We start from the raw sequence: 24,594 nt of genomic DNA, 5'->3' as shown, positions 1-24,594 counted from the left end.
TATATTAAAGGAGTGCCTTTGATTTGACGGCCTGCACAGACGCAGATCATTGCGAGACGACCGTTAGACCAGATGACATGACATCGCTTACAAGGGGATTTCTATTGGAGAAGCAGTTTTAGCTTAGCTTTTGTTTAATCTTCATGCTGTACTGTCTTTGACAAAACACAACTCTACAACCAAAAAACATTACCCGGGTCTGTTTTTTTGTTCTTATAGTACATTGCTCAAAACCATTTTTTTAATAACTTGGCGAAACATGGTCAGACTGGTCTGTTTTTATAGAACGTGCTTACTTCACTACGTCATTCTAGCTTTTGTGTTATCTGTGAAAATGGGCAGTTCATTTCATCCCATTTTACTTTCGTCCCTGCTCTCCCCTACACTACATCTCCTCTCCTTTCATCTCCCCTCGCCTCCTCTCCTCCCCTTTCCTTTCCTTTCCTCTCCTCCCCTCTCCTTTCCTCTCCTCCCCTCCTCCCCTTGCCTCCTCTCCTCCCCTTTCTTCTATTCTCCTCTCCTCTCCACTGACCCATAAACCACAGCTCTTCAGGCTTTGGGGATCAATCATCTGAAAAAAATAACATTTCATGCTACCGCTTGGTGTGAAAGCTCACATCTCACCTCCCTGCTAAAGCCATCGCTTTTCAAGCCAATTGCGTAAACAAGTGCCAGTTATGTAAAAATATACAGTTGAAGTCGGAAGTTTACATACATCTTAGCCAAATACATTTAAACTCATTTTTTCACAATTCCTGACATTTATCTTAGTAAAAATTCCCTGTCTTAGGTCAGTTAGGATCAGCACTTTATTTTAAGAATGTGAAATGTCAGAATAATAGTAGAGAGAATTATTTATTTCAGATTTTATTTATTTCATCACATTCCCAGTGGGTCAGAAGTTTACATACACTCAATTAGTATTTGGTAGAATTGCCTTTGAATTGTTTAACTTGGGTCAAACACTTTGGGTAGCCTTCCACAAGCTTCCCACAATAAGTTGGGTGAATTTTGGCCCATTCCCCCTGACAGAGCTGGTGTAACAGAGTCAGGTTTTTAGGCCTCCTTGCCCGCACACGCTTTTTCAGTTCTGCCCACAAATGTTCTATAGGATTGAGGTTAGGGCTTTGTGATGGCCACTCCAATACCTTGACCTTGTTGTCCTTAAGCCATTTAGTCACAATTCTGGAAGTATGCTTGGAGTCATTGTCCATTTGGAAGACTCATTTGCGACCAAGCTTTAACTTCCTGATTGATGTCTTGAGATGTTGCTTCAATATATCCACATCATTTTCCTCCTCCTGATGCCATCTATTTTGTGAAGTGTACCAGTCCCTCCTGCAGCAAGCACCCCCACAACATGATGATGCCACCCCCGTGCTTCACGGTTGGAATGATGTTCTTCGGCTTGCAAGCATCCCCCTTTTTCCTCCAAACATAACGATGGTCATTATAGCCAAACAGTTCTATTTTTGTTTCATCAGACCAGAGGACATTTCTCAAAAATGTTTTTCCCCACCAATCAACGTACAGAGAAATAGACAATAATAACAATTGAATAGAGACATGGGGATTTTATGAACGTAATCAGATCGAAATGATTATATTATTGTCACTGAGTTTATTATGTACTAATCACATGTGTTAAAAATGTTGTTTAATTTGTAGTGTAGGCCAATTGATTGTGCTAATATTATATACTAATTATGCTCTGGCCTATTAGCTAAGAATTTTTGTGGGCCTGAGGCAAAACCTAGTTTACGTACCCTGACTAAAATCCTCCAATTTGTGTGCTATTGTACGGCCAGGTCAGACAAATGATACTATAGGTCCACAAACTCATATTATATTGTCGGACCGCTATAGAGTTCACCAGCTTGTAACCCTAAAACAAATTCAGCCAAGCTATGGGGAAAATGAATGGGGAAAGAATAGGGTTTTGGGATAAATTCTGAAAATAAGGTCTGAGGTTAACACAAGTTTAGGAGATGTTTTATAACATCAGTCAGGTAATAACATGATATTTATAAATTATGAAGCCTTTGTGTTTTATGTGTGTTTTTAAATTACAGTGGGGCAAAAAAGTATTTAGTCAGCCACCAATTGTGTAAGTTCTCCCACTTAAAAAGATGAGAGAGGCCTGTAATTTTCATCATAGGTACACTTCTACAATGACAGACAAAATGAGAAAAAAAAATCCAGAAAATCACATTGTAGGATTTTTTATGAATTTACTTGCTAATTATAGTGGAAAATAAGTATTTGGTCACCTACAAACAAGCAAGATTAAAGATCTTCTTTAAGAGGCTCCTCTGTCCTCCACTCGTTACCTGTATTAATGGCACTTGTTTGAACTTGTTATCAGTATAAAAGACACCTGTCCACAACCTCAAACCGTCACACTCCACTATGGCCAAGACCAAAGAGCTGTCAAAGGACACCAGAAACAAAATTGTAGACCTGCACCAGGCTGGGAAGACTGAATCTGCAATAGGTAAGCAGCTTGGTTTGAAGAAATCAACTATGGGAGCAAGTATTAGGAAATGGAAGACATACAAGACCACTGATAATCTCCCTCGATCTGGGGCTCCACGCAAGATCTCACCCCGTGGGGTCAAAATGATCACAAGAACGGTGAGCAAAAATCTCAGAACCACACAGGGGGACCTAGTGGATGACCTGCAGAGAGCTGGGACCAAAGTAACAAAGCCTACCATCAGTAACACACTACGCCGCCAGGGACTCAAATCCTGCAGTGCCAGACGTGTCCCCCTGCTTAAGCCAGTACATGTCCAGGCCCGTCTGAAATTTGCTAGAGTGCATTTGGATGATCCAGAAGAAGATTGGGAGAATGTCATATGGTCAGATGAAACCAAAATATAACTTTTTGGTAAAAACTCAACTTGTCGTGGTTGGAGGACAAAGAATGCTGAGTGGCATCCAAAGGACACCATACCTACTGTGAAGCATGGGGGTGGAAACATCATGCTTTGGGGCTGTTTTTCTGCAAAGGGACCAGGACAACTGATCCGTGTAAAGGAAAGAATGAATGGGGCCATGTATCGTGAGATTTTGACTGAAAACCTCCTTCCATCAGCAAGGGCACTGAAGATGAAACATGGCTGGGTCTTTCAGCATGACAATGATCCCAAACACACCGCCCGGGCAACAAAGGAGTGGCTTCGTAAGAAGCATTTCAAGGTCCTGGAGTGGCCTAGCCAGTCTCCAGATCTCAACCCCATAGAAAATCTTTGGAGGGAGTTGAAAGTTCGTGTTGCCCAGCAACAACCCCAAAACATCACTGCTCTAGAGGAGATCTGCATGGAGGAATGGGCCAAAATACCAGCAACAGTGTGTGAAAACCTTGTGAAGACTTGCAGAAAATTTTGACCTCTGTCATTGCCAACAAAGGGTATATAACAAAGTATTGAGATAAACTTTTGTTATTGACCAAATACTTATTTTCCACCACAATTTGCAAATAAATGCTGGATTTTTCTTCCTCATTTTGTCTGTCATAGTTGAAGTGTACCTATGATGAAAATTACAGGCCTCTCTCATCTTTTTAAGTGGGAGAACTTGCACAATTAGTGGTTGACTAAATACTTTTTTGCCTCACTGTACATACATGCTTAAAAATTCACAAACAGTGTTGTTAGATGATGAAGATTACCTCATAGAACAAAATATATATCTCATAAGCCTGTGTTTCCAACAGACCTTTTTTTGGTGTGTATCCCCAACCCCCCCCCCCCCCCCACGATTTAAAAAAATGAATTTCCCATAGGCTTTGTCCAGTGAACCATGGCGGAGTTAGTGCCGACAAAAATATCACATTACTATTTATCTTTATTCCAGTTATAATGTAACCTAATGCAGCGTACAGGATAATACAAATTGCAGAGACCATGTTGCGCTCTCTCTCTCCCTCGCTCTTCCCTCCACCCTCTCTCTCTCTCTCTTCCCTCCACCCTCTCTCTCTCTCTCCCTCGCACTTTGCTCTTCCCTCCACCCTCTCTCTCTCCCTCGCTCTTCCCTCCACCCTCTCTCTCTCCCTCCACCCTCTCTCTCTCTCCCTCCCTCTTCCCTCCACCCTCTCTCTATCTCTCCCTCGCTCTTCCCTCCACCCTCTCTCTATCTCTCCCTCGCTCTTCCCTCCACCCTCTCTCTATCTCTCCCTCGCTCTTCCCTCCACCCTCTCTCTATCTCTCCCTCGCTCTTCCCTCCACCCTCTCTCTATCTCTCCCTCGCTCTTCCCTCCATCTCTCCCTCGCCCTTCCCTCCACCCTCTCTCTATCTCTCCCTCGCTCTTCCCTCCACCCTCTCTCTATCTCTCCCTCACTCTTCCCTCCACCCTCTCTCTATCTCTCCCTCCATGTGATCAAACATTAATGTGGAGTGGGAATAGCTCTGTGTCTCCTGTCTATTTTCAGGCCCTGCTGCCAGTGCTGCTTCCAATCGTAGCCATAAATCATTGGTTACATACATAAGCTCTCTCTCTTCTCGCTCTTCTCTCCAGTTGAAATAAACAATAAACAAAAGTCAAAAGACAAAACATCATCAACAAAAAACTATTACAAACTAACACTAAACACTCACAAAAGTTTCTAAATGATAAAGACATTTCAAGCGTTATATTATCAGCTATGTACAATGTTTTATCAATGTGCAAATTGTTGTAGTACGAATAGTAGGGGAAGATAAATAAACAAATACATATTGGTGGTATTTACAATGCTGTTTGTGCTCCGCTGGTTGCCCTTTTGTCATGGCAACGGGCCAAATCTTGCTGCTGTGACGGCACACTACGCTATTTCGCCCAACAGATATGGGAGTTAGTCAGTGTTTGATTTGTTTTCAATTTATTTGTGGGTCTGTTTGATTTGTGTGAAATATGTGTCTCTAATGTGGTCATACATTTTGCAGGAGGATAGGAAGTGCATCTCAGTTCCACTTCATTCTCTGGGCAGTGTGCACATAGCTTGTCTTTTCTTGAGAGCCAAGTCTACCTACGGCGGCCTCTCTCAATAGCAAGGCTATGCTCACTGAGTCTGTATATAGTCAAGGATTTTTTTTAAACTTTAGGTCAGTCACAGTGGTCCGGTATTCTGACACGGTGTACTCTCTGTTTAGCGCCAGATAGCATTCCAATTTGCTCAGTTTTTTTGGTTGATTCTTTCCAATCTGTCAAATAGTTATAATTTATCTTTCTCATAATTTGGCTGGGTCTAATTGTGTCGCTGTCCTGGGGCTTTGTAGGATCTGTTTGTGTTTATGAAAAGAGTCCCAGATCAAGCTAACCGAAGGGACTCTTCTCTAGTTTAATTTTTCTGTAGGTGAGGGCTTTGTAGAATGTGTGGGCATCGCTTCCTTTTATGTGGTTGTAGAATTTAACAGCACTTTTCTGGATTTTGATAACTAGTGGGTACATTCCTATTATACTCTGCATGCATTGTTAGGGGTTTTGCATTGTACACAAATATATCTTTGGTGAATGGACCCCAGACCTCACAACCATAGAGGGCAATGGGTTCTATAACTGATTGAAGTATTTTTAGCCAGATCCTAATTAGGATGTTGAGTTCAATGTTCCTTTTGATGGCGTAGAAGGCTCTTCTTGCCTTGTCTCTTAGATCGTTCACAACCTTGTGGAAGTTACCTGTGGTGTTGATGTTTAGGCCGAGGTAGGTATTCTTTGTGTTCTCTATGGCTATAGTTTCTAGGTACAATTTGTATTTGTTGTCTTGGCTACTGGACCTTTTTTGGAACACCATTATTTTTGTCCGACTGAGTTTTACTGTCAGGGCCCAAGTCTGACAGAATGTGGAGAAGATCTAGATGATGCTTCTAGGTGACAGAAGCACCAGACAATCAGCAAACAGTAGACATTTGATTTCCAAGACCAGGTGAGGCAGACTGTTCTAGTGCCCTTGACAATTCATTGATATATACAGTATGTTGAATAGGGTGGGGCTCAAGCTGCATACCTGTCTCACCCCATGGCCCTGTGGAAAGACACCTGTGTGTTTTTAACTACACACTTGTGTACATAGATTTTGTAATGTCACATGTTTTTCCTAATGGCAATGTCATATGTTTTTCGCCGAACACACTTTTCATCATTTTGTATAGCATATCCGAATGCCAAATTAAGTCAAAAGCTTTTTTTATTTTGTCTAGTTTTGTTTGTCAATACAGGTGTGTATAGTGTATACATGGTCTGTCGTATGGTATTTTAGTAAGAATACAATTTGACATTTGCTCAGGACATTGTTTTCACAGAGGAAATGTTGGAGTCTGCTGTTGATGAAACTGCAGAGGATTTTTCCAAGATTGCTATTGACTCCTTGGTAATTATCGGGGTCAAATGTGTCTCCACTTTTGTGGATCGGGGTGATCAGACCTTGGTTCCAAATATTGGGGAAGACGCCATAGCTGAGGATAATGCTGAAGAGTTTATTAATAGCCTATTTGAATTCGTGGTCTGTATATTTTATCATTTTGTTTAGTATACCATCAATACCACAGGCTTTTTTTGGTGTGAAGGGGTTTGCATGTTGTCCTGTAGTTTCAAGTTTCAATGAAACTGGAGAATCCAGTGGGTTCTGATAGTCTTTAATAGATGTTTAAGTTTTGTAAATGATCATGTACTGTATATGTTTTTGCTCTTGGTGCTTTGTTATATGGTTGAAAAGGTTGGAGAAGTGGTTGATCCATACATCTCCATTTTGGATAGATAGCTCTTTGTGTTGTTGTTTGTTTAGTGTGTTCCAGTTTTCAATAAGTGATTTGATTCTATGGATTCTTCAGTCACAATGAGCTGTTTCCTAACATGCTGTTCCTTTTTTCTTAGTGTATTTCTAGATTGTTTTACTGTTCGACCATAGTGAAGGCGTAAACTAAGGTTTTCTGTGTCTCTGTGTTTTTGTTTGGATAGGTTTCTAAATAAATTTGTTACGTTTTTGCATTCTTTATCAAACATTTCTCATTGTTGTTAGTTGTCTTAGGTTTTCTGCCTGAATTAAAATGTTGTATATTAGCTGATAGGTCAAACTTATAGTTCAGGCTTCCTACTGCTAAGTTTTCACCTTCACACCTTCACTGAGGCTGCTGCCATATGTAGATAGACATGGAATCACTGGTCACTTTAATAATGGAACCCTGGTACTTTAATAATCTTTGCATACTGTTTTACTCATTTCATATGTATGTCCTGTATTCTAGTTAATGCCTGTCCGACATTGCTCGTCCTAATATTTAGATATTTCTTTATTCCATTCTTTTACTTTTAGATTTGTGTGTATTGTTGTGAAATGTTAGATACTACTGCACTATTGGAACTCGGAACACAAGTATTTCACTACACCCGCAATAACAACTGCTAAGTATGTGTATGTGACCAATACAATTTGATTTCATTTGATTTCATTTGATTTGAAGTGTACCTACCGTAGGAGTCCCCTCGATGCCTACTGTTTACTAAGTTACAGTATGCGACATAGTTGTGACCTGTTTTTGTTAGTTATGATTTCATAGTTTTGTCTAGGGGGTCATATTGGGGAGGGGATGTTGTCACCTCCAGGTAGGTGTTTGTCCCCCTGTGTTCTGAGGATGTCAGGTTCTTGTCCAGTTCTGGAATTTAGGTCACCACAGACTAGTACTTGTGCCTGAGTCTGTGGTTGAGCTCTAGGGTGGAGAAGCTGTCTTCATTAAAGTATGGGGATTCTAGTGGGGGGATATAGGTAGCACACAGAGGACACTGTTCTCTGTCGAGATCATTTCCTTATTTATTTCTAATCAGATGTAAAATGCTCCTGATATGATAAATTGAATAGAGTGAGTTAGGTCTGATCAATACCAAATTAGCAAACCCCCTATTTGAAGTCCCTTCCCTGTTTCACTCCTGGTAGTTTGGTGGATGGGACTACCAGCTCACTGTAACCTAGAGGGCAGCTGGTGGGTCCATTTCATCGATACCATGTTTATTGAAGGAATTTCCAATTTCTTTGGCGAAGTCATGGTTTCTGCTCTTTTGGCCAATGACAGATGGCCTCAGACCTTGTATATTCCAGCATGAGATGGTAAAAGCTTTGTGTACCATAGTGTCCAGTGTTGTTATTCCCATAGTTTAGTTTCGGACCATTAGATTTGAGCAGAGCATCTGGTGAATGCCTCTTAGGTCGCAGGATGGGGCTTGCTTGGGTGTAGGAGTTGGGGTGGGCCGGTTTGCCTGCTCATGTCCTGGGCATATGTGTGTCTCGCAGGTCCGGGGGGAGTCTTGCAGGTCCAGGGGGAGTCCCGCAGGCCCAGGGGGAGTCTTGCAGGTCCGGGGGGAGTCTTGCAAGTCCGGAGGGAGTCTTGCAGACCTGGTAGGGAGTCTTGCAGGTTTGGGCGGGGTGCTCAACACTCTGTTGCTCTTGTGTGAGTTGCTGGGGCTGCGGTTGAGTGCAATGTCTTTCAGGGTCCTGGCAAAGGTGGGGAACGTGACCTTGTAGAGGTGTACCTGGTCGTAGAGGCTGTCCAACTCCAGTGTGCAGTGATGGGCCAGGTAACATTTGGTGTTGACACACAGTCATGGGAAATGCTTGCATTCACCCCCTGTATGGTGGCCGGGTGAACGTCTTTGTGGTAGCAGGGTGGAGATGACCACCTGTGTAGAGGGAAAGTGGAAGAAGCTTTTTCAATCACTCCCTTGAGTGCTGTGGCCACCCTTTCCTGCTGGGCCCTCAGATAATTTGTGCCTGTGTGAATTATGGACACGCCGGGTATTTGGACACCACAATTTAGCTACTTTCTGTTTAGAAAATAGTTAGTTTTCCAGCACAAATTTGACATTTGAGTCTATTAGGAGCACAATTTGTGGCTTTTGTGTGTCCTCAGTGGGTGTGGGTGTGTTGTCAGGATGGCTATAAGGGGGTCTGACAGGGGGTGCTAGGAGGGGGGGTTGGATGGGGTGGCGCGTCCTGTCTTGTCTGTCCTGCATGTGGTGGGGGTCTGAAGTGGGCTGTTCTGTTGGCTTCTCTTGGGGGATGGCAGCTCTCTTATGAGTTGTTCTCGCTGCCTCATTCTCTGCCCTCTCTCTTTCACACCTTTTCTGCTTCCGCTCTTGTTCTCATGTCCTCACTCATGTTCTCATGCTCTCTCTCCCTCTCTATTTCTTATGTGTTCTCTCTATCCAGTCCCAGTTAGATGAACATAGGAGGAGAGGAGAACTGGGAGGACAGGGGGAGGAGAGGAGGAGGGAAAGAAGGGCTCTCAATGATGCATGAAACTATTTTTTCCTTCTCTGATGAAGTTGACATTCCCCAGCCTGTTTATGAATAATAAGTGAAGGTAGTTCGTTATTTGTCACCTGAGTGTGCTATGAGTGTTCTGGACCAATACATTTTAAGAGTTGGGACAACATGCAGTCAGTCGTATGTGTGTGTGTGTGTGAGTGAGGGATGGGAAATGTGTGTTTTTGGTTTAACTATCCTTGTGGGCACCAGAAGTCCTCACAAGGGTAGTAAAACATTGTGTCATTCCCCACAAGGAAAAAGGCTATTTTAGGCTATTTTAGGGGTAAAGTTTAGGGTGAGGGTGAGAAATTAGGGGTAGGAGTTTGGGGTTAAGGTTCAGACCTGGGATAACTATAGTTTGAACTATAATTTGTGGAGAAAAAAAAATAATCCAGGGGAACAACTATTTGAATACAGATCTGAGAAAGAAACTACTTAAAACAAATATTTGAATACAGATCTCAGGAAGTGACTATTTTTCTGAAATTTTGGATTGGCTGCCATCAACTAGTGGCAGGGCTGTATCTGGAACTTCATGTTGAAGATAGGAATAGAATGAACAGAGCACACACAATATCCCATACTATTCCAATCTATCTGACAGTCATATTTGAAGAGTTTTGTTCCAAAATGCTATATCCACACGTTTTTCACATTTGTGTTTTTTGGTCAGAATGTATTTATTGCTTACGGTAAATTCATGTGTGTGTAAAATATGATTGTTCTCAGATTCTTAATGCATGTATGTGTGTTAAAATGGCTTTCGTTGCAAAATGCTATATATCCATTACTTAGCTGAAATGGAATGGAATGTTTGTATCCAGTATATTGACTTTGATGTGGTTGTCTCACCTAGTTATTTTATTCTTTTATATATACAGTGGCTTGCAAAAGTATTCACCTCCCTTGGCATTTTTCCTATTTTGTTGCCTTACAACCTGGAATTAAAATAGATTTTTTGGGGGGTTTGTATCATTTGATTACACAACATGCCTGCCACTTTGAAGATGCTAAATATTTTTATTGTGAAACAAACAAGAAATAATACAAAACCAACTGAAAACTTGAGCGTCCATAACTATTCACTCCCCCAAAGTCTATACTTTGCAGAAACACCTTTTGCAGCAGTTACAGCTGCAGGTCTCCTGGGTTGTCTCTATAAGCATGGCACATTTAACCACTGGGATTTTTGCCCATTCTTCAAAGCAAAACTGGTGTACTGGTGTACAAACTGGTGTACAAAACTGGTGTACAGCAATATTTAAGTCATACCACAGATTCTCAAGTGGATTGAGGTCTGGGCTTTGACTAGGCCATTCCAAGACATGTAAATGTTTCCCGTTAAACCACTCGAGTGTTGCTTTAGCAGAATGCTTAGGGTCATTGTCCTGCTGGAAGGTGAACCTCCGTCCCAGTCTCAAATCTCTGGAAAGACTGAAACAGGTTTCCCTCAAGGATTTCCTTGTATTTAGCGCCATCCATCATTCCTTCAATTCTGACCAGTTTCCCATGTCTGATGAAAAGCATCCCCACAGCATGATGGTGCCACCACCATGCTTCACCGTGGGCATGAGGATCTTGGGGTGATGAGAGATGTTGGACATAGTGTTTTCCTTGATGGCCAAAAAGCTCAATTTTAGTCTCATCTGACCAGCGTACCTTCAATTTGTTTGGGGAGTCTCCCACATGCCTTTTGGCGAACACCAAACATGTTTGCTTATTTTTTCTTTAAGCAATGGCTTTTTTCTGGCCACTCTTCCGTAAAGCCCAGCTCTGTGGAGTGTACGGCTTGAAGTGGTCCTATGGACAGATACTCCAATCTCCGCTGTGGAGCTTTGCAGGTCCTTCAGGGTTATCTTTGGTATCTTTGTTGCCTCTGATTAATGCCTTCCTTGCCTGGTCTGTGAGTTTTAGTGGGCGGCCCTCTTTTGGCAGGTTTGTTGTGGTGCCATATTCTTTCCAATTTTTATAATGAATTTAATGGTGCTCCGTGGGATGTTCAAAGTTTCGGATATTTTTTTACAACCCCAACCCTGATCTCCAGAACTTTGTCCCTGACCTGTCTTGAGAGGTCCTTGATCTTCATGGTACCGCTTGCTTGGTGGTGCCCCTTGCTTAGTGGTGTTTCAGACTCTGGGGCCTTTCAGAACAGGTGTATATATACTGAGATCATGTGACACTTAAATAAAGTCCACCTGTGTGCAATCTAACTAATTATATGACTTCTGAAGGTAATTGGTTGCACCAGATCTTATTTAGCAAAGGGGGTGAACACATATGCACGCACCAATTTTCAGTTGTTTACATTTTTTTGGTTTTACACAAGTAATTTTTTAAATTTCACTTCACCAATTTGACGTATTTTGTGTTTTACATTACATGAAATCCAAATAAAATACATATAAATTACAGGGTGTAATGCAAAAAAATAGGAAAACCGCCAAGGGGGATAAAAACTTTTGCAAGTCACTGTGTATATGTATTTATTATCCAAAGGGTAGTTACAGTCTTGTCTCATCGCTGCAACTCCCGTACGGACTCTGAAGAGGTGAAGGTTGAGAGCCATGCGTCCTCCGAAACACAACCCAGCCAAGCCTCACTGCTTCTTGACACAATGCCCGCTTAACCCGGAAGCCAGCCGCATCAATGTGTCGGAGGAAACACCATACACCTGGCGATCATGTCAGCGTGCATTGCGCCCGGCCCACCACAGGAGTCGCTAGAGTGCGATGAGGAAAAGATCATCCCTGCCGGCTAAATCCCCCCTAACCCGGGTGACGCTGGGCCAATTGTGCACCGCCCCGTGGGACTCCCACCTAGCTATGAATGCACAAACTATAAGTCGCTCTGGATAAGAGCATCTGCGAAATGACTGAAAACCAAACTTAAATATTTTACATACAGATCTCATATTACTGTATTGACAAAAAATACAATAATATTGATGTCACAAATGTATCATTTGTACATTTCTTTAAAAATGTTTTGCTATTTGTTACATTTGACTGTGTACAACCTAGCAGTCTTACTTCTCTGTGAGTGAACCGGATATATAACATTTTGCAGCAAAACATGATTATTTGTCTCTCTGAAATGAAACCATAAAGTGATAGATTTTCAACAAATATGTCTTCTCATCGAACAACCCTATTCCATGAAAACAAACTGTTAACATTAAAAGCTAATTTACCAATATTTCTGAACTTTGATATATAACATTTTGGAATTAAATTCTTCACTTAATCTACATACAATACTGCCACGCCCGGATCTGTTTCACCTGTCCTTGTGCTCGTCTCCACCCCCTCCAGGTGTCACCCATCTTCCCCACTTATCCTCTGGGTATTTATACCCGTGTTTTCTGTCTGTCTGGGGCAGGTCGTCTTGTTTGTCACGCTTACCAGCGTTTTGTCCTGTCAGCTCCTGTCTTTTCCCAGCTTCTCTTTTTCAATGTCCTCCTGGTTTTTGACCCTTGCCTGTCGTGACCCTGTATCCGCCTGCCTGACCACTCTGCCTGACCCTGAGCCTGCCTGCCGTCCTGTACCTTTGCTCCTACTCTGGATTATCAACCCCTGCCTGCCTTGACTTGTCATTTGCCTGCCCCTGTTGTTACAATAAACATTATTATGTCACACAGTCTGCACTTGGGTCTTACCTTGATACCTAATACAATACATTTATAGCTGAACATTTTGTAAATGTTAATTCTCCTGAATGTCCATCGCCTCAGGTTTATACATAATTAAGTCACACCAATTACATTTTGTACAGATAAGTGTTCTTGTTTCAAACTCACACTTTACCATCTTTAAAGGGATAGTTTAATCAGAATACAAACTAACATGATTTTCAATCTAGCTTGGCAGGATTTGATTCAAGAAGGCAGTTTTGGGATATTTCCTTTCCTTTCAAGACTTAGACATATTTTGTTACTGTCACTGTAGCATTCTCAGTGACACTTAACATTACACTTATTGTGCCGGTGTAATACAATTGTACTTACGTTTGGAGAAAACATTTTATTAGCATGTTGTTACATAATACTTTGGTAATAGCATTTTGATTGCCTAGCAATGAGCTGAGAGTTTTTGTAACTACTGTTGATAAAGTAGGGATAGCTTTAAAAAACTAAAGTGCATTATGGGTAACGTAGTAAGTTAACTTTAGTTTTTGATGCTATTGTGGTGGTGGCTAAGCTGCAGCCGAACTGTGAGCAACTCTTTTTGCTCCGCTTGACCAGTGTTTTATTTTGCCATTCAGACTACCTCACATGGTCTACAAGTTTAATAAATATGTCAACTACTTCAGAGGAATTCCAGACAAACTCATTATTAGCAGCGGATAAGATCCCCAAATGTCGGAATTACCCCAGAGCATCCATAAATTGCTCTGGCCCTGTTGCTAGCAAGTGAAGGCTCCCCTGAGCTGCCCGACTACAGTCTGGAGGCGAGACAGGAAAGGTAACACTGCTGCACAGGAATAATTCTTCATTACACTTACGTAATAAAATTATTATGCAATTATAAAGACATTTCAAAGTCCTACGTAACAACAAATGTTGCAATTGTTATAATCAAAGAGTTAATAAACATTTTTTTTAAACATTGTGAACATCACTTGAATGATCTACCTTTGTAGTAGTAGTAGATAGATTATTGCAATTCTTAAAGAAAAATATTTTTTAAAGTCACTTCAATGCTATTATCCATCAATCACATTTATTTATAAAGCCCTTTTTACATCAGCCGATGTCACAAAGTGCTATACAGAAACCACTTTGACACCAAGTATGGCTGGTGTCAAGTGTTACTGTATTACCTTATGCCACAGATTATAAAAATATATTTGTTTGTTCTTTTGAAGCTGCAAACATGGTTTACTGTAATTTGAGGTGATTCCATGTCCCTCATGTATTTAATTCTAGGCTACAGGCTATATTAAGATTAATATCTTAGAGCCCTGCAAATCACGTGCTTATGATTATATATTTGGACTAATTCAACTAACTGTTGTAGTTTTTGGTTCTTCATCAAATATTTGGCAGCCATCAATACTTTTGTATTCAAATTCCTTCAAACATTACTTGGTTTACTGAGAGTTATTCAAAATACTTTCAAATATTCCTGTATTTGAAAATCAAATAGTTGCCTTTTAGTTGAAACTCTATAGAAATTATATTCGACTACCTCAAGTATTTAAAAAGTTGGCATTTTCAAATTAACTACAAAATACAAACATTTTCTGCCCAGGTCTTTTAGGGTTAGGATTAGGTTGAGGGGCTAGATAATAGGATTTTGAATGGGAATCAATTGTTTGGTCCCCACAAGGATAGTAAAACCGTGTGTGTGAAGAAAGAAAGATGATTGAGACCTTATATTGGTTCATCTTTTTTTGCATTTCCCCCCCCCCTTTATTTAACCAGGTAGGCCAGTTGAGAACAAGTTCTCATTTACAACTGCGACCTGGCCAAGATAAAGCAGACAAAGCAGAGCGACACAAACACAGAGTTACACATAGGATAAACAAACGTACAGTCAATAACACAATACAAAAATCTATATACAGTGTGTGCAAATGTAGTAAGATTAGGCAGGTAAGGCAATAAAATATGCCATAGTGGTGAAATAATTACAATATAGCAATTAAACACTAGAGTGATAGACGTGCAGAAGATTCATGTGCAAGTCGAGATACTGGGGTGCAAAAAAATAAATAGGGAAGAGGTAGTTGGGTGGGCTATTTACAGGCTGTGTACAGGTACAATGATCGGTAAGCTGCTCTGACAACTGATGCTTAAAGTTAGTGAGGGAGATATAAGACTCCAGCTTCAGTGATTTTTGCAATTTGTTCCAGTCATTGGTAGCAGAGAACTGGAAGGAAAGGTGGCCAAAGTAGGTGTTGGGGATGACCAGTGAAATATACCTGCTGGAGCGTGTGCTACGGGTGGGTGCTGCTATGGTGACCAGTGAGCTGAGGCGGGGCTTTACCTAGCAAAGACTTATAGATGACCTGGAGCCAGTGGGATTGGCGACAAATATGAAGCGAGGTCCAGCCAATGAGAGCATACAGGTTGTAGTGGTGGGTAGTATACGGGGCTTTGGTGACAAAACAGATGGCACTGTGATAGTCTACATCCAATTTACTGAGTAGTGTTGGACATAGCCGAAGTCAAGGATCGGTAGAATAATCAGTTTTACAAGGGTATGTTTGGCAGCATGAGTGAAGGATACTTTGTTGTGAAATAGGAAGCCGATTCCATATTTAATTTTGGATTGGAGATGCTTAATGTGAGTTTGGAAGGAGAGTTTACAGTCTAACCAGACACCTAGGTATTTGTTGTTGTCCACATAAGTCAGAACCGTCCAGAGTAGTGATGCTAGACGGGCGGGTGCGTGTGCGGGCAGCGATCGGTTGAAAGCATGCATTTAGTTTTACTTGCATTTAAGAGCAGTTGGAGGCAACGGAAGGAGTGTTGTATGGCATTGAAGCTCGTCTGTATGTTTGTTAAAACAGTGCCCAAAGAAGGGCCAGAAGTATACAGAATGGTGTCATCTGCGTAGAGGTGGATCAGAGAATCACCAGCAGCAAGAGCGACATCATTGATGTATACAGAGAAAAAAGTCGGTCATTTGAGAAACCAAGGCTGTTGAGTCTGCCGATAAGAATGCGGTGATTGACAGAGTCGAAAGCCTTGGCCTGGTCGATGAAGACGACTGCACAGTATTGTTTTTTATTGATGTTGGTTATGATATCGTTTAGAACCTTGAGCGTGGCTGAGGTGCAACCATGACTCGCTCTGAAACCAGATTGCATATCGGAGAAGGTACGGTGGGATTTGAAATGGTCGGTGATCTGTTTGTTAACTTGGCTTTCAAAAACTTTCGAAAGGCAGGGTAGGATAGATATAGGTCTTTAATAGTTTGGGTTTAGAGTGTTACCCCCTTTGAAGACAGGGATGACCGCGGCAGCTTTCCAAAATTACCAGAACAACTGCCATGCAGTGCTGCTGGTGGGAACAATATATCTGTTGAAAAATTCAACGGGAAGAAGAAAAAATAAATTAGGAGGGAGATGTTTTGAGGACAACTCACTGTTCAGGTGAGTTGATATCCTCCAGAGGACCTCTGTTTATTCTGGAAGGGTCCATGGAGCCCCACTGCGCCTGAGGCTTCTGCTCAAGATGATTCTTCAGTTTCGATTTCTCCCCCTCTGCAAAGGCACGGAGAGATAGCATAGTGTTACAGTCTGCCTGCTGTGCCACAAAATGACTTCCTATATAGTGCACTACCTTTGACCAAGGCCCGATAGGACTCCAAAAGTCATGCTTTTGACAGTGGAATTCAACGTTTGGGGTCATGTGGGAACTGCAGTGGGGTCACCAAAATGTACACACAAAATTAGATAGCAGATTATTGTAAGTGAGAATATACAAACGTTTCTGAGAAAGATAAGTTGAAAAATTAAATGTTATTGAGTAAATGTATTTATTGGTTTAATGAAATTAATTGAAGGTTATTTGTTGATGTAAAATCAAAATGTACAGATTTTAAGGTTGTGCCATTAGATTTGGAGTGTGGTGGGGTCTTGAGATATTCTTGCAAAAAAGTTTGAATACCACTGCTGTATACTGAATAGGATGCCATTTGGGATGCCCCCCCCTGTATATATCCTCTCGCCTTAGCTTCTCAGGTGTTTTTATCTGAACTAAGGCCACTGAAGGATGTCAAGCCATCTGACACTGTATCATTACACAATGCATGTCAAGCACTCTCTCAAAAAAAATGCTAAGTATGAAAATATTGACATAAGACTTTAGAAATCTTAATGTGTCTGTTACAGCTTACATGTTATGATACAATATCTGTTGACAATTACATCAAAGGGCCAAACAAACAAAAACACTTCTGTTCTATGTGTTCAACACATGCTGGTAGCGTAGTTAGTGACAGTGAGAGAGAGAGAGAGAGAGAGAGAGAGGAGAGAGAAAAAGAGCGATGCAGAGAGAGAAAGAGTGAGTGAGAGAAAGAGAGAGAAGCAAGAGTGAGATGAATAGAGAAATGAGAAGAGATAAGAGACGGCGAGAGATGTGGAGAGAGAGAGAGAGAGAGACTGCTGTGCTTCATGATGTTGTGGGAAATATTTCAGTCCAGGGGGGAACAGAGTCATCACCGTCGGAGACAGAGAGTGTGAACACAGTTGGAATCAAAGTCAACAGCCTTATCAGTCTTTCAAACAGCACCTGGAGAGGCCCGAAATTATCCCCTTTTGCGTCAATTTCTTCCTTTTCAGTTGTCCCAGATTTTAACCTCTTAGGATAATATTAACCTGATTTGAAGATCACACAAAGGCATTGTGTCCTCAATATGCATCTAAAGAGGAGGTGGAAACTATTTTGATAAAAATAACTTCCCTCTGATGGGAGAAAGATGCCTCCTTGTACTTCTTTTCTCTTAGAAAAGGCTACTGGAGCGGATAGCATAATGGATTCATATGGACTTGGTTGTATATGAGCGATTCACTGTATATTCCTGTTGAAATAAAAGAATGCAAAACCCACCTCTGAAAAAAGTGTCGGTGGGACGGTGTCAAAGTGCAATTTACTGTGAAAAGTCACTACCTCCTGAGCAATAACCTTGTTCTGTGTTATTCTCCAGAGCCTCTATGGCATCCATAGATTCCTCAATTGTTAGACCAAACTCTGCCGTGTTCAACCGTGGGAATTCAACTGAAGGAATTCCTATTATCGGTGCCATGGTCCTTGTGTCAGTCAACCCCACCGCTCAACCACCACCAGGCCACACCATGTACTGATGAATATTCACGGTCTCCGGAAAGTGTTGCCCGTGCTTAGTTGTGATTGTAATCTCTGCTGACACTGTGTCGTACTCATAACAGCTACTCATTCACAGCGTTTAGTCCAGGAAGTCTCATGAATACTGATGGCTGCAGTTAGAGGAGTGATGAGGCTTCTCAGGCAGAGATATGGATGTGGTGGATTGCTCTATGAAGTGGCTGAATCCTTATGGCGAATATACTGACCCATTATACGTCTGTCAGCCTGCATTCTGAACAGAGGCTTATCAATTGAATAATCAGCAAACTTTGGGGTTGGGTTACTGTAGTTCTGAACTACTTGAGGCACTGTGGTGTAGTTGACATCAATATATCCAAATCAAATTAAATATTATTTGTCACATGCCGATCACAACTTTACCATGAAATGCTTACCAACGAGTCCTTTCACAACAATGCAGTGTAAAATATTTTTTAAATAGTAACAATAACAAGGCTATATACAAAGAGTACCGGTACTGAGTCAATGTGCAGGGGTACAAGGTAGTTGAGGTAATATGTACATGGAGTTAGGGGTAAAAGGGACTAGGCAATCAGAATAGATAATAAATAGAGGACCAGCAGTGAAAACAGTTGAAGTCGGAAGTTTACATACACTTAGGTTGGAGTCAATAAAACTTGTTTTTCAACCACGCCACAAATGTATTGTTAACAAACTATAGTTTTGGCAAGTCGGTTAAGACATCTCCTTTGTGCATGACACAGTCATTTTTTTCCAACAACTGTTTACAGATTATTTAATTATAATTCACTGTATCACAATTCCAGTGGGTCAGAAGTTAACATACACTAAGTTGACTGTGCCTTTAAACAGCTTGGAAAATTCCATAAAATGATGTCATGGATTCAGAAGCTTCTGATAGGCTAATTGACGTCATTTGAGTCAATTGGAGGTGTTCCTGTGGATGTATTTCAAGGCCTACCTTCAAACTCAGTGCCTCTTTGCTTGACATCATTGGAAAATAAAAATAAATAAGCCAAGACTTCAGATTTTGTTTTTAGACCTCCACAAGTGTGGTTCATCCTTTGGAGCGATTTACAAATGCCTGAAGGTACCACATTCATCTGTACAAACAAGAGTATGCAAGTATGAACATCATGGGACCACACAGCTGTCATACCGCTCAGGAATGAGACACGTTCTGTCTCTTAGAGATGAATGTACTTTGGTGCGAAAAGTGCAAATCAATCCCAGAACAACAGCAAAGGACCTTGTGAAGATGCTGGAGGAAATAGGTACAAAAGTATCAATATCCACAGTAAAACGAGTCCTATTTCGACATAACCTGAAAGGCCGCTCAGCAAGGAAGAAGCCACTGCTCCAAAACTGCCATAATAAAACCAGACTCCGGTTTGCAACTGCACATGTGGACAAAGATCGTACTTTTTAGAGAAATGTCCTCTGGTCTGATGAAACAAAAATTGAACTGTTTGGCCATCATAACCAATGTTATGTTTGGAGGAAAAAGGGAGATGCTTGCAAGCCTAAGAACACCATCCCGACCGTGAAGCACGGAGTGGCAGCCCTCATGTTGTGGGGGTGCTTTGCTGCAGGAGGGACTGTTGCACTTCACAAAATAAAGGCATCATGAGGGAGGAAAATTACGTGCATATATTGAAGCAACATCTCAAGACATCAGTCAGGAAGTTAAAGCTTGGTCGTAAATCGATCTTCCAAAAAGGAGAATGACCCCAAAAACACTTCCAAACTTGTGGCAAAATGGCTTAAGGAAAACAAAGTCAAGCTATTGGAGTGGCCATCACAAAGCCCTGACCTTAATCCTATAGAACATTTGTGGGCAGAACAGAAAAAGTGTGTGCGAGCAAGGAGGCCTACAAACCTGACTCAGTTACACCAGCTTTGTGTCACGACTCCCACCGAAGGTGGCTCCCCTGCCTGTTTGGGCGGCGCTCGGCGGTCATCGTCACCGGTCTAGTAGCCGCCACCGATCCCTTTTACCTTTACTGTTTGGGTCCTGTGTTTGGGCCGGTCAGTTTTATGCGCCTAGTGTTTTGGAGTGACCGTTTGTACCGGAATAAAATACGATTGTCCGAACCCTCTGCTCTCTGCACCTGACTCCAACCCACTACTCCTAGAAGACGTGACAGAATCCCGCACCATTGAATGGAGTCAGGAGCAGCTGCACCTCCTTTCCCATCTATGGAGGAGCGAGTTCTCCATCATATGGCCATTCTCCACCGTATCGGGTCGGCAATGTACCAGATGAGGGAGATGATGGACCGATGGGAGAGGAGTGGCCTCCCTAACTCACCCCCAGCTCCTCTTCCACCAGCACCACCTACCCCTCCTCCGGTGTCCGGATCCGGTGCCCTGCGTCTTGCGCTCCCCAGGGAGTACGATGGAACGGCGGCTGGGTGCCAGGGGTTCCTACTACAGCTGAAGCTGTACCTGGCTACCGTTCGCCCGACTCCCTCAGGGGAGGAGAGCGGGAGTGCCCTCGTCTCCTGTCTGACGGGTCGAGCCCTGGAGTGGGCCAAAACAGTGTGGAATGGCCCAGACTCGGCAAGGGATCACTACCCCAAGTTCACCTGCCGGTTCAGGGCTGCGTTCGGCTGTTTCACCTGCAACAGGAGACGAGGACTTTGCGCTGGAGTTCCGGACCTTGGCTGCCGGGGCGGGGTGGAACGACAGGGCCCTGATTGACCACTATTGCTGTAGCCTCCGGGAGGACATCCGCAGGGAGCTAGCTTGTCGGGATACCACCCTCTCCCTCGACAAACTTCTTGACATTTCCATCCGACTGGACAACCTGCTGGCTGCCCGTGGGCGTCCAGAACGGGCCCTGTTGGTTCCACCTCCAGGTTCTCCCGCTCCAATCCCCATGGAGTTAGGGTGGCCGCATCGAGGGGGACCCGGACGATGCTCCTCCTGCACCAGCTGTGGTCGGTGCTGGAGGAGCTTGTCTGGGAGTAGGGATGGTAGGCAGAGCACTCCTCGTTCACCCAATGTGAGTCAGCACCAGACTCACCCAGAGCTCCCTGTTGGTCATATGTTCTTACTAATTTATTTTTCTGAGTTGTCTCCCTCTCTACAGCATAAGGCGCTAGTCGATTCAGGTGCAGCCGGGAACTTTATGGATCGTGGGATTCCCCTGGTGTCGTTAGACCAACCTTTCCCCGTGCACTCCTTAGACAGCCGACCATTAGGGTCAGGGCTGGTCGGGGATGCCACGGTTCCGATGGACATGGTAACGCAGGGGGATCATAAGGAGCGGATTAGTCTCTTCCTTATTGTTTCACCTGCGTCTCCAGTGGCACTGGGGATTCCCTGGCTGGCTAATCACAATCCTGAGATTTCATGGAGACAGGGGGCTCTCAGAGGGTGGTCAGAGGAGTGTTCAGGCAGGTGCATAGGAGTTTCTATCGGTGTGACGATGATGGAGAGTCCAGAGCAGGTTTCCACTGTGCGCAATCCCTCTGAATATGCCGATTTGGCTATTGCCTTCTGTAAGAAGAGGGCGACCCAATTACCACGTCATCGACGAGGGGATTGCGCGATAAACCTCCTGGTAAACGCTGCACTTTCCAGGAGTCACATGTACCCGTTGTCCCAGGAGGAGACAGTGGCTATGGAGACATACGTCACTGAATCTCTGGGACAGGGGTACATTCGGCCCTCCATGTCAACCGTCTCCTCGAGCTTCTTTTTTTGCGAAGAAAGAAGGAGGTCTGCGTCCGTGCATTGATTATGGAGGTCTAAATTCCATCACAGTGGGGTTTAGTTACTCGCTACCTCTCATCGCCACGGCGGTGGAATCATTTCACGGAGCGCGTTTCGTAACAAAACTGGACCTCAGGAGTGCGTATAATTTGGTGTGTATCCGGGAGGGAGATGAGTGGAAGACCGCGTTTAGTACCACATCAGGCCATTATGAGTACCTCGTCATGCCGTATGGGTTGAAGAATGCTCCAGCCGTTTTCCAATCTTTCGTAGACGAGATTCTCAGAGACCTGCCATGGGCAGGGTGTGGTAGTGTATATCGATGATATACTGATCTACTCTGCCACACGCACGCGCACGTGTCTCTGGTGCGTAGGGTACTTGGGAAACTGCTGGAGCATGACCTGTACGTCAAGGCTGAGAAATGTGTGTTCTCCAAACAAGCCGTTTCCTTCCTGGGTTATCGCATTTCCACCTCTAGAGTGGTGATGGAGTGTGACCGCGTTACAACCGTGCGTAATTGGCTGACTCAGACCACGGTAAAGGAGGTGCAGCGGTTTTTAGGGTTTGCCAATTATTACCGGAGGTTTATCGTGGGTTTTGGTCAGGTGGCTGCTCCCATTAACTCACTGCTGAAGGGGGGGGCGGCGCGCTTGCGCTGGTCTGCAGAGGTGGGCAGAGCCTTCAGTCGCCTGAAGGAGCTGTTCACCGACGCTCCCGTGCTGGCTCTTCCGGACCCCTCTTTGGCATTCATAGTGGAGGTGGACGTGTCCGAGGCTGGGGTGGGAGCCATGCTATCACAGCGTTCCGGCACGCCACCAAAGCTCTGCCCCTGCGCTTTCTTCGAGGAAGCTCGGTCCGGAGGAGCGGAACTATGACGTGGGGGACCGGGAGTTGTTAGCTGTTGTCAAGGCTCTGAAGGCGTGGAGACATTGGCCCCCTCAAGCCAAACACCCTTTCCTCATCTGGACTGACCATCGTAATCTCGAGTATATCCGTGCAGCGAGGAGATTGATTCCGTGTAAGGCCCGGTGGGCCTTTTTTTTTTTTACCCGATTTCGTTTTACGATTTTCTATCGGCCAGGCTCGTTTCTGATCGAGGTCGGGGGTCTCGGTCATCCTGACCTCGGGTTTCCACCCCGAGAGTAATGGGCAGGTGGTGAGAGTGAACCAGGATGTGGGTAGGTTTCTGCGGTCGTATTGCCTGGACCGGCCTGGTGAATGGGCAAGGTACGTCTCATTGGTGGAGGTGGCTCAGAATTCCCTTCGCCACTCCTCTACAAACATGCCATGTTCCAGTGCGTGTTGGGCTACCAGCCGGTCCTGGCTCCGTGGCATCAGAGCCAGACCGAGGCTCCTGCTGTGGAGGAATGGGTGCAGCGCTCGAAGGACACCTGGAGAGCCATCCAGGAATCATTAAAACAAGCTATTGGACGGCAGAAGAGAACTGACCAGCACCGCAGTGAGGCCCCCGTGTTTGCACCGGGGGACCGGATCTGGCTCTTTACCCGAAACCTGCCCCTCCGCCTGCCCTGCCGGAAGCTGGGGCCGCAGTGTGTGGGGCCATTTAAAGCCCTTAGGAGGATAAACAAGGTGTGTTATAGGTTAAAGCTTCCTCCTTACTATCGCATTAACCCCTCGTTTCATGTGTCTCTCCTCAGGCAGGTGGTGGCTGGTCCCCTGCAGGAAGGTGAGGTGCCGGAGGCGTACACTGTAATGCTATTCTGGACTCTAGACGCCGGGTGAGGGGCCTACAGTACCTCGTGGACTGGGAGGGGTACGGTCTGGAGGAGAGTTGCTGGGTACCGGTGTGGGACATTTTGGACCCTTCACTACTGAGGGACTTCCACCGCCTCCACTCGGATCGCTCTGTGCCTCGCCCCCCGGTTCACCCCTGAGGCCGGTGGTGGGGGGGTACTGCTCCCCTGCCTGTTCGGGTCTACTAGCCGCCACCGATCCCTTTTTCCTTTTCTGTTCGTTTGGTCTTATTGGTTGCACCTGTCTCTTATTTTGTTTCTTGATGTAGGTCTATTTAAGCCTATTAGGCCCGCCTATGTTTGTGCGCAATTGTTCCTCTGTTAGTTTGTAGATGTGCATTTTGTATTTTATTTTCTCGGGACTGTTTGGGTCCTGTGTTTGGGCCAGTCAGTTTTATGCGCCTAGTGTTTTGGAGTGACCGTTTGTACCGGAATAAATACGATTGTCCGAACCCTCTGCTCTCTGCACCTGACTCCAACCCACTACTTCTAGAAGACGTGACACTGTCAGGAGCAATGGGCCAAGATGCACCCAACTTATTGTGGGAAGCTTGTGGAAGGCTGCCCGAAACGTTTGACCCAAGTTAAACAATTTAAAGGCAGAGAGAGTCAGTACAAAAGTCTGTTCAATGCAAATTGTCCGGGTAGCCATTTGATTAACTGTTCAGCAGTCTTATGGCTAGAAGCTGTTAACTTCTTCGATATAGGGGGGCGCTCTTTTAATTTTTGGATTAAAAAATGGTCCCGTTTTAAACAAGATATTTTGTCACGAAAAGATGCTCGACTATGCATATAATTGACGGCTTTGGAAAGAAAACTCTGACGTTTCCAAAACTGCAAAGATATTATCTGTGAGTGCCACAGAACTGATGCTACAGGTGAAACCAAGATGACATTTCAAACAGGAAATGGCCCAGATTCTGAAGGTGCTGGGTTCCAATGTCTCCTTATATGGCTATGAATGTGCAAGGAATGAGCCTACACTTTCTGTCGTTTCCCCAAGGTGTCTGCAGCATTGTGACGT

The 24,594-nt window shown here is 43.8% G+C and overlaps 1 protein-coding gene across 1 annotated transcript in view; it reads right to left on the bottom strand.

The window, feature by feature from the left end:
• Positions 1 to 24,594, bottom strand: part of gabbr2 (gamma-aminobutyric acid (GABA) B receptor, 2) — a 405,067-nt gene that overhangs the window by 3,483 nt on the left and 376,990 nt on the right. Inside the window, exon 18 of the mRNA XM_064979858.1 lies at positions 16,370 to 16,487. Coding sequence (XP_064835930.1) covers positions 16,370 to 16,487 — 118 coding nt within the window. The remainder of the gene's footprint in view (positions 1 to 16,369; positions 16,488 to 24,594) is intronic.

The sequence above is a fragment of the Oncorhynchus masou genome, chromosome 12 (genome assembly GCF_036934945.1).
Source record: "Oncorhynchus masou masou isolate Uvic2021 chromosome 12, UVic_Omas_1.1, whole genome shotgun sequence".
Classification (NCBI taxonomy): Eukaryota; Metazoa; Chordata; class Actinopteri; order Salmoniformes; family Salmonidae; genus Oncorhynchus; species Oncorhynchus masou.
This window is presented reverse-complemented; position numbering and strand designations above follow the sequence as displayed.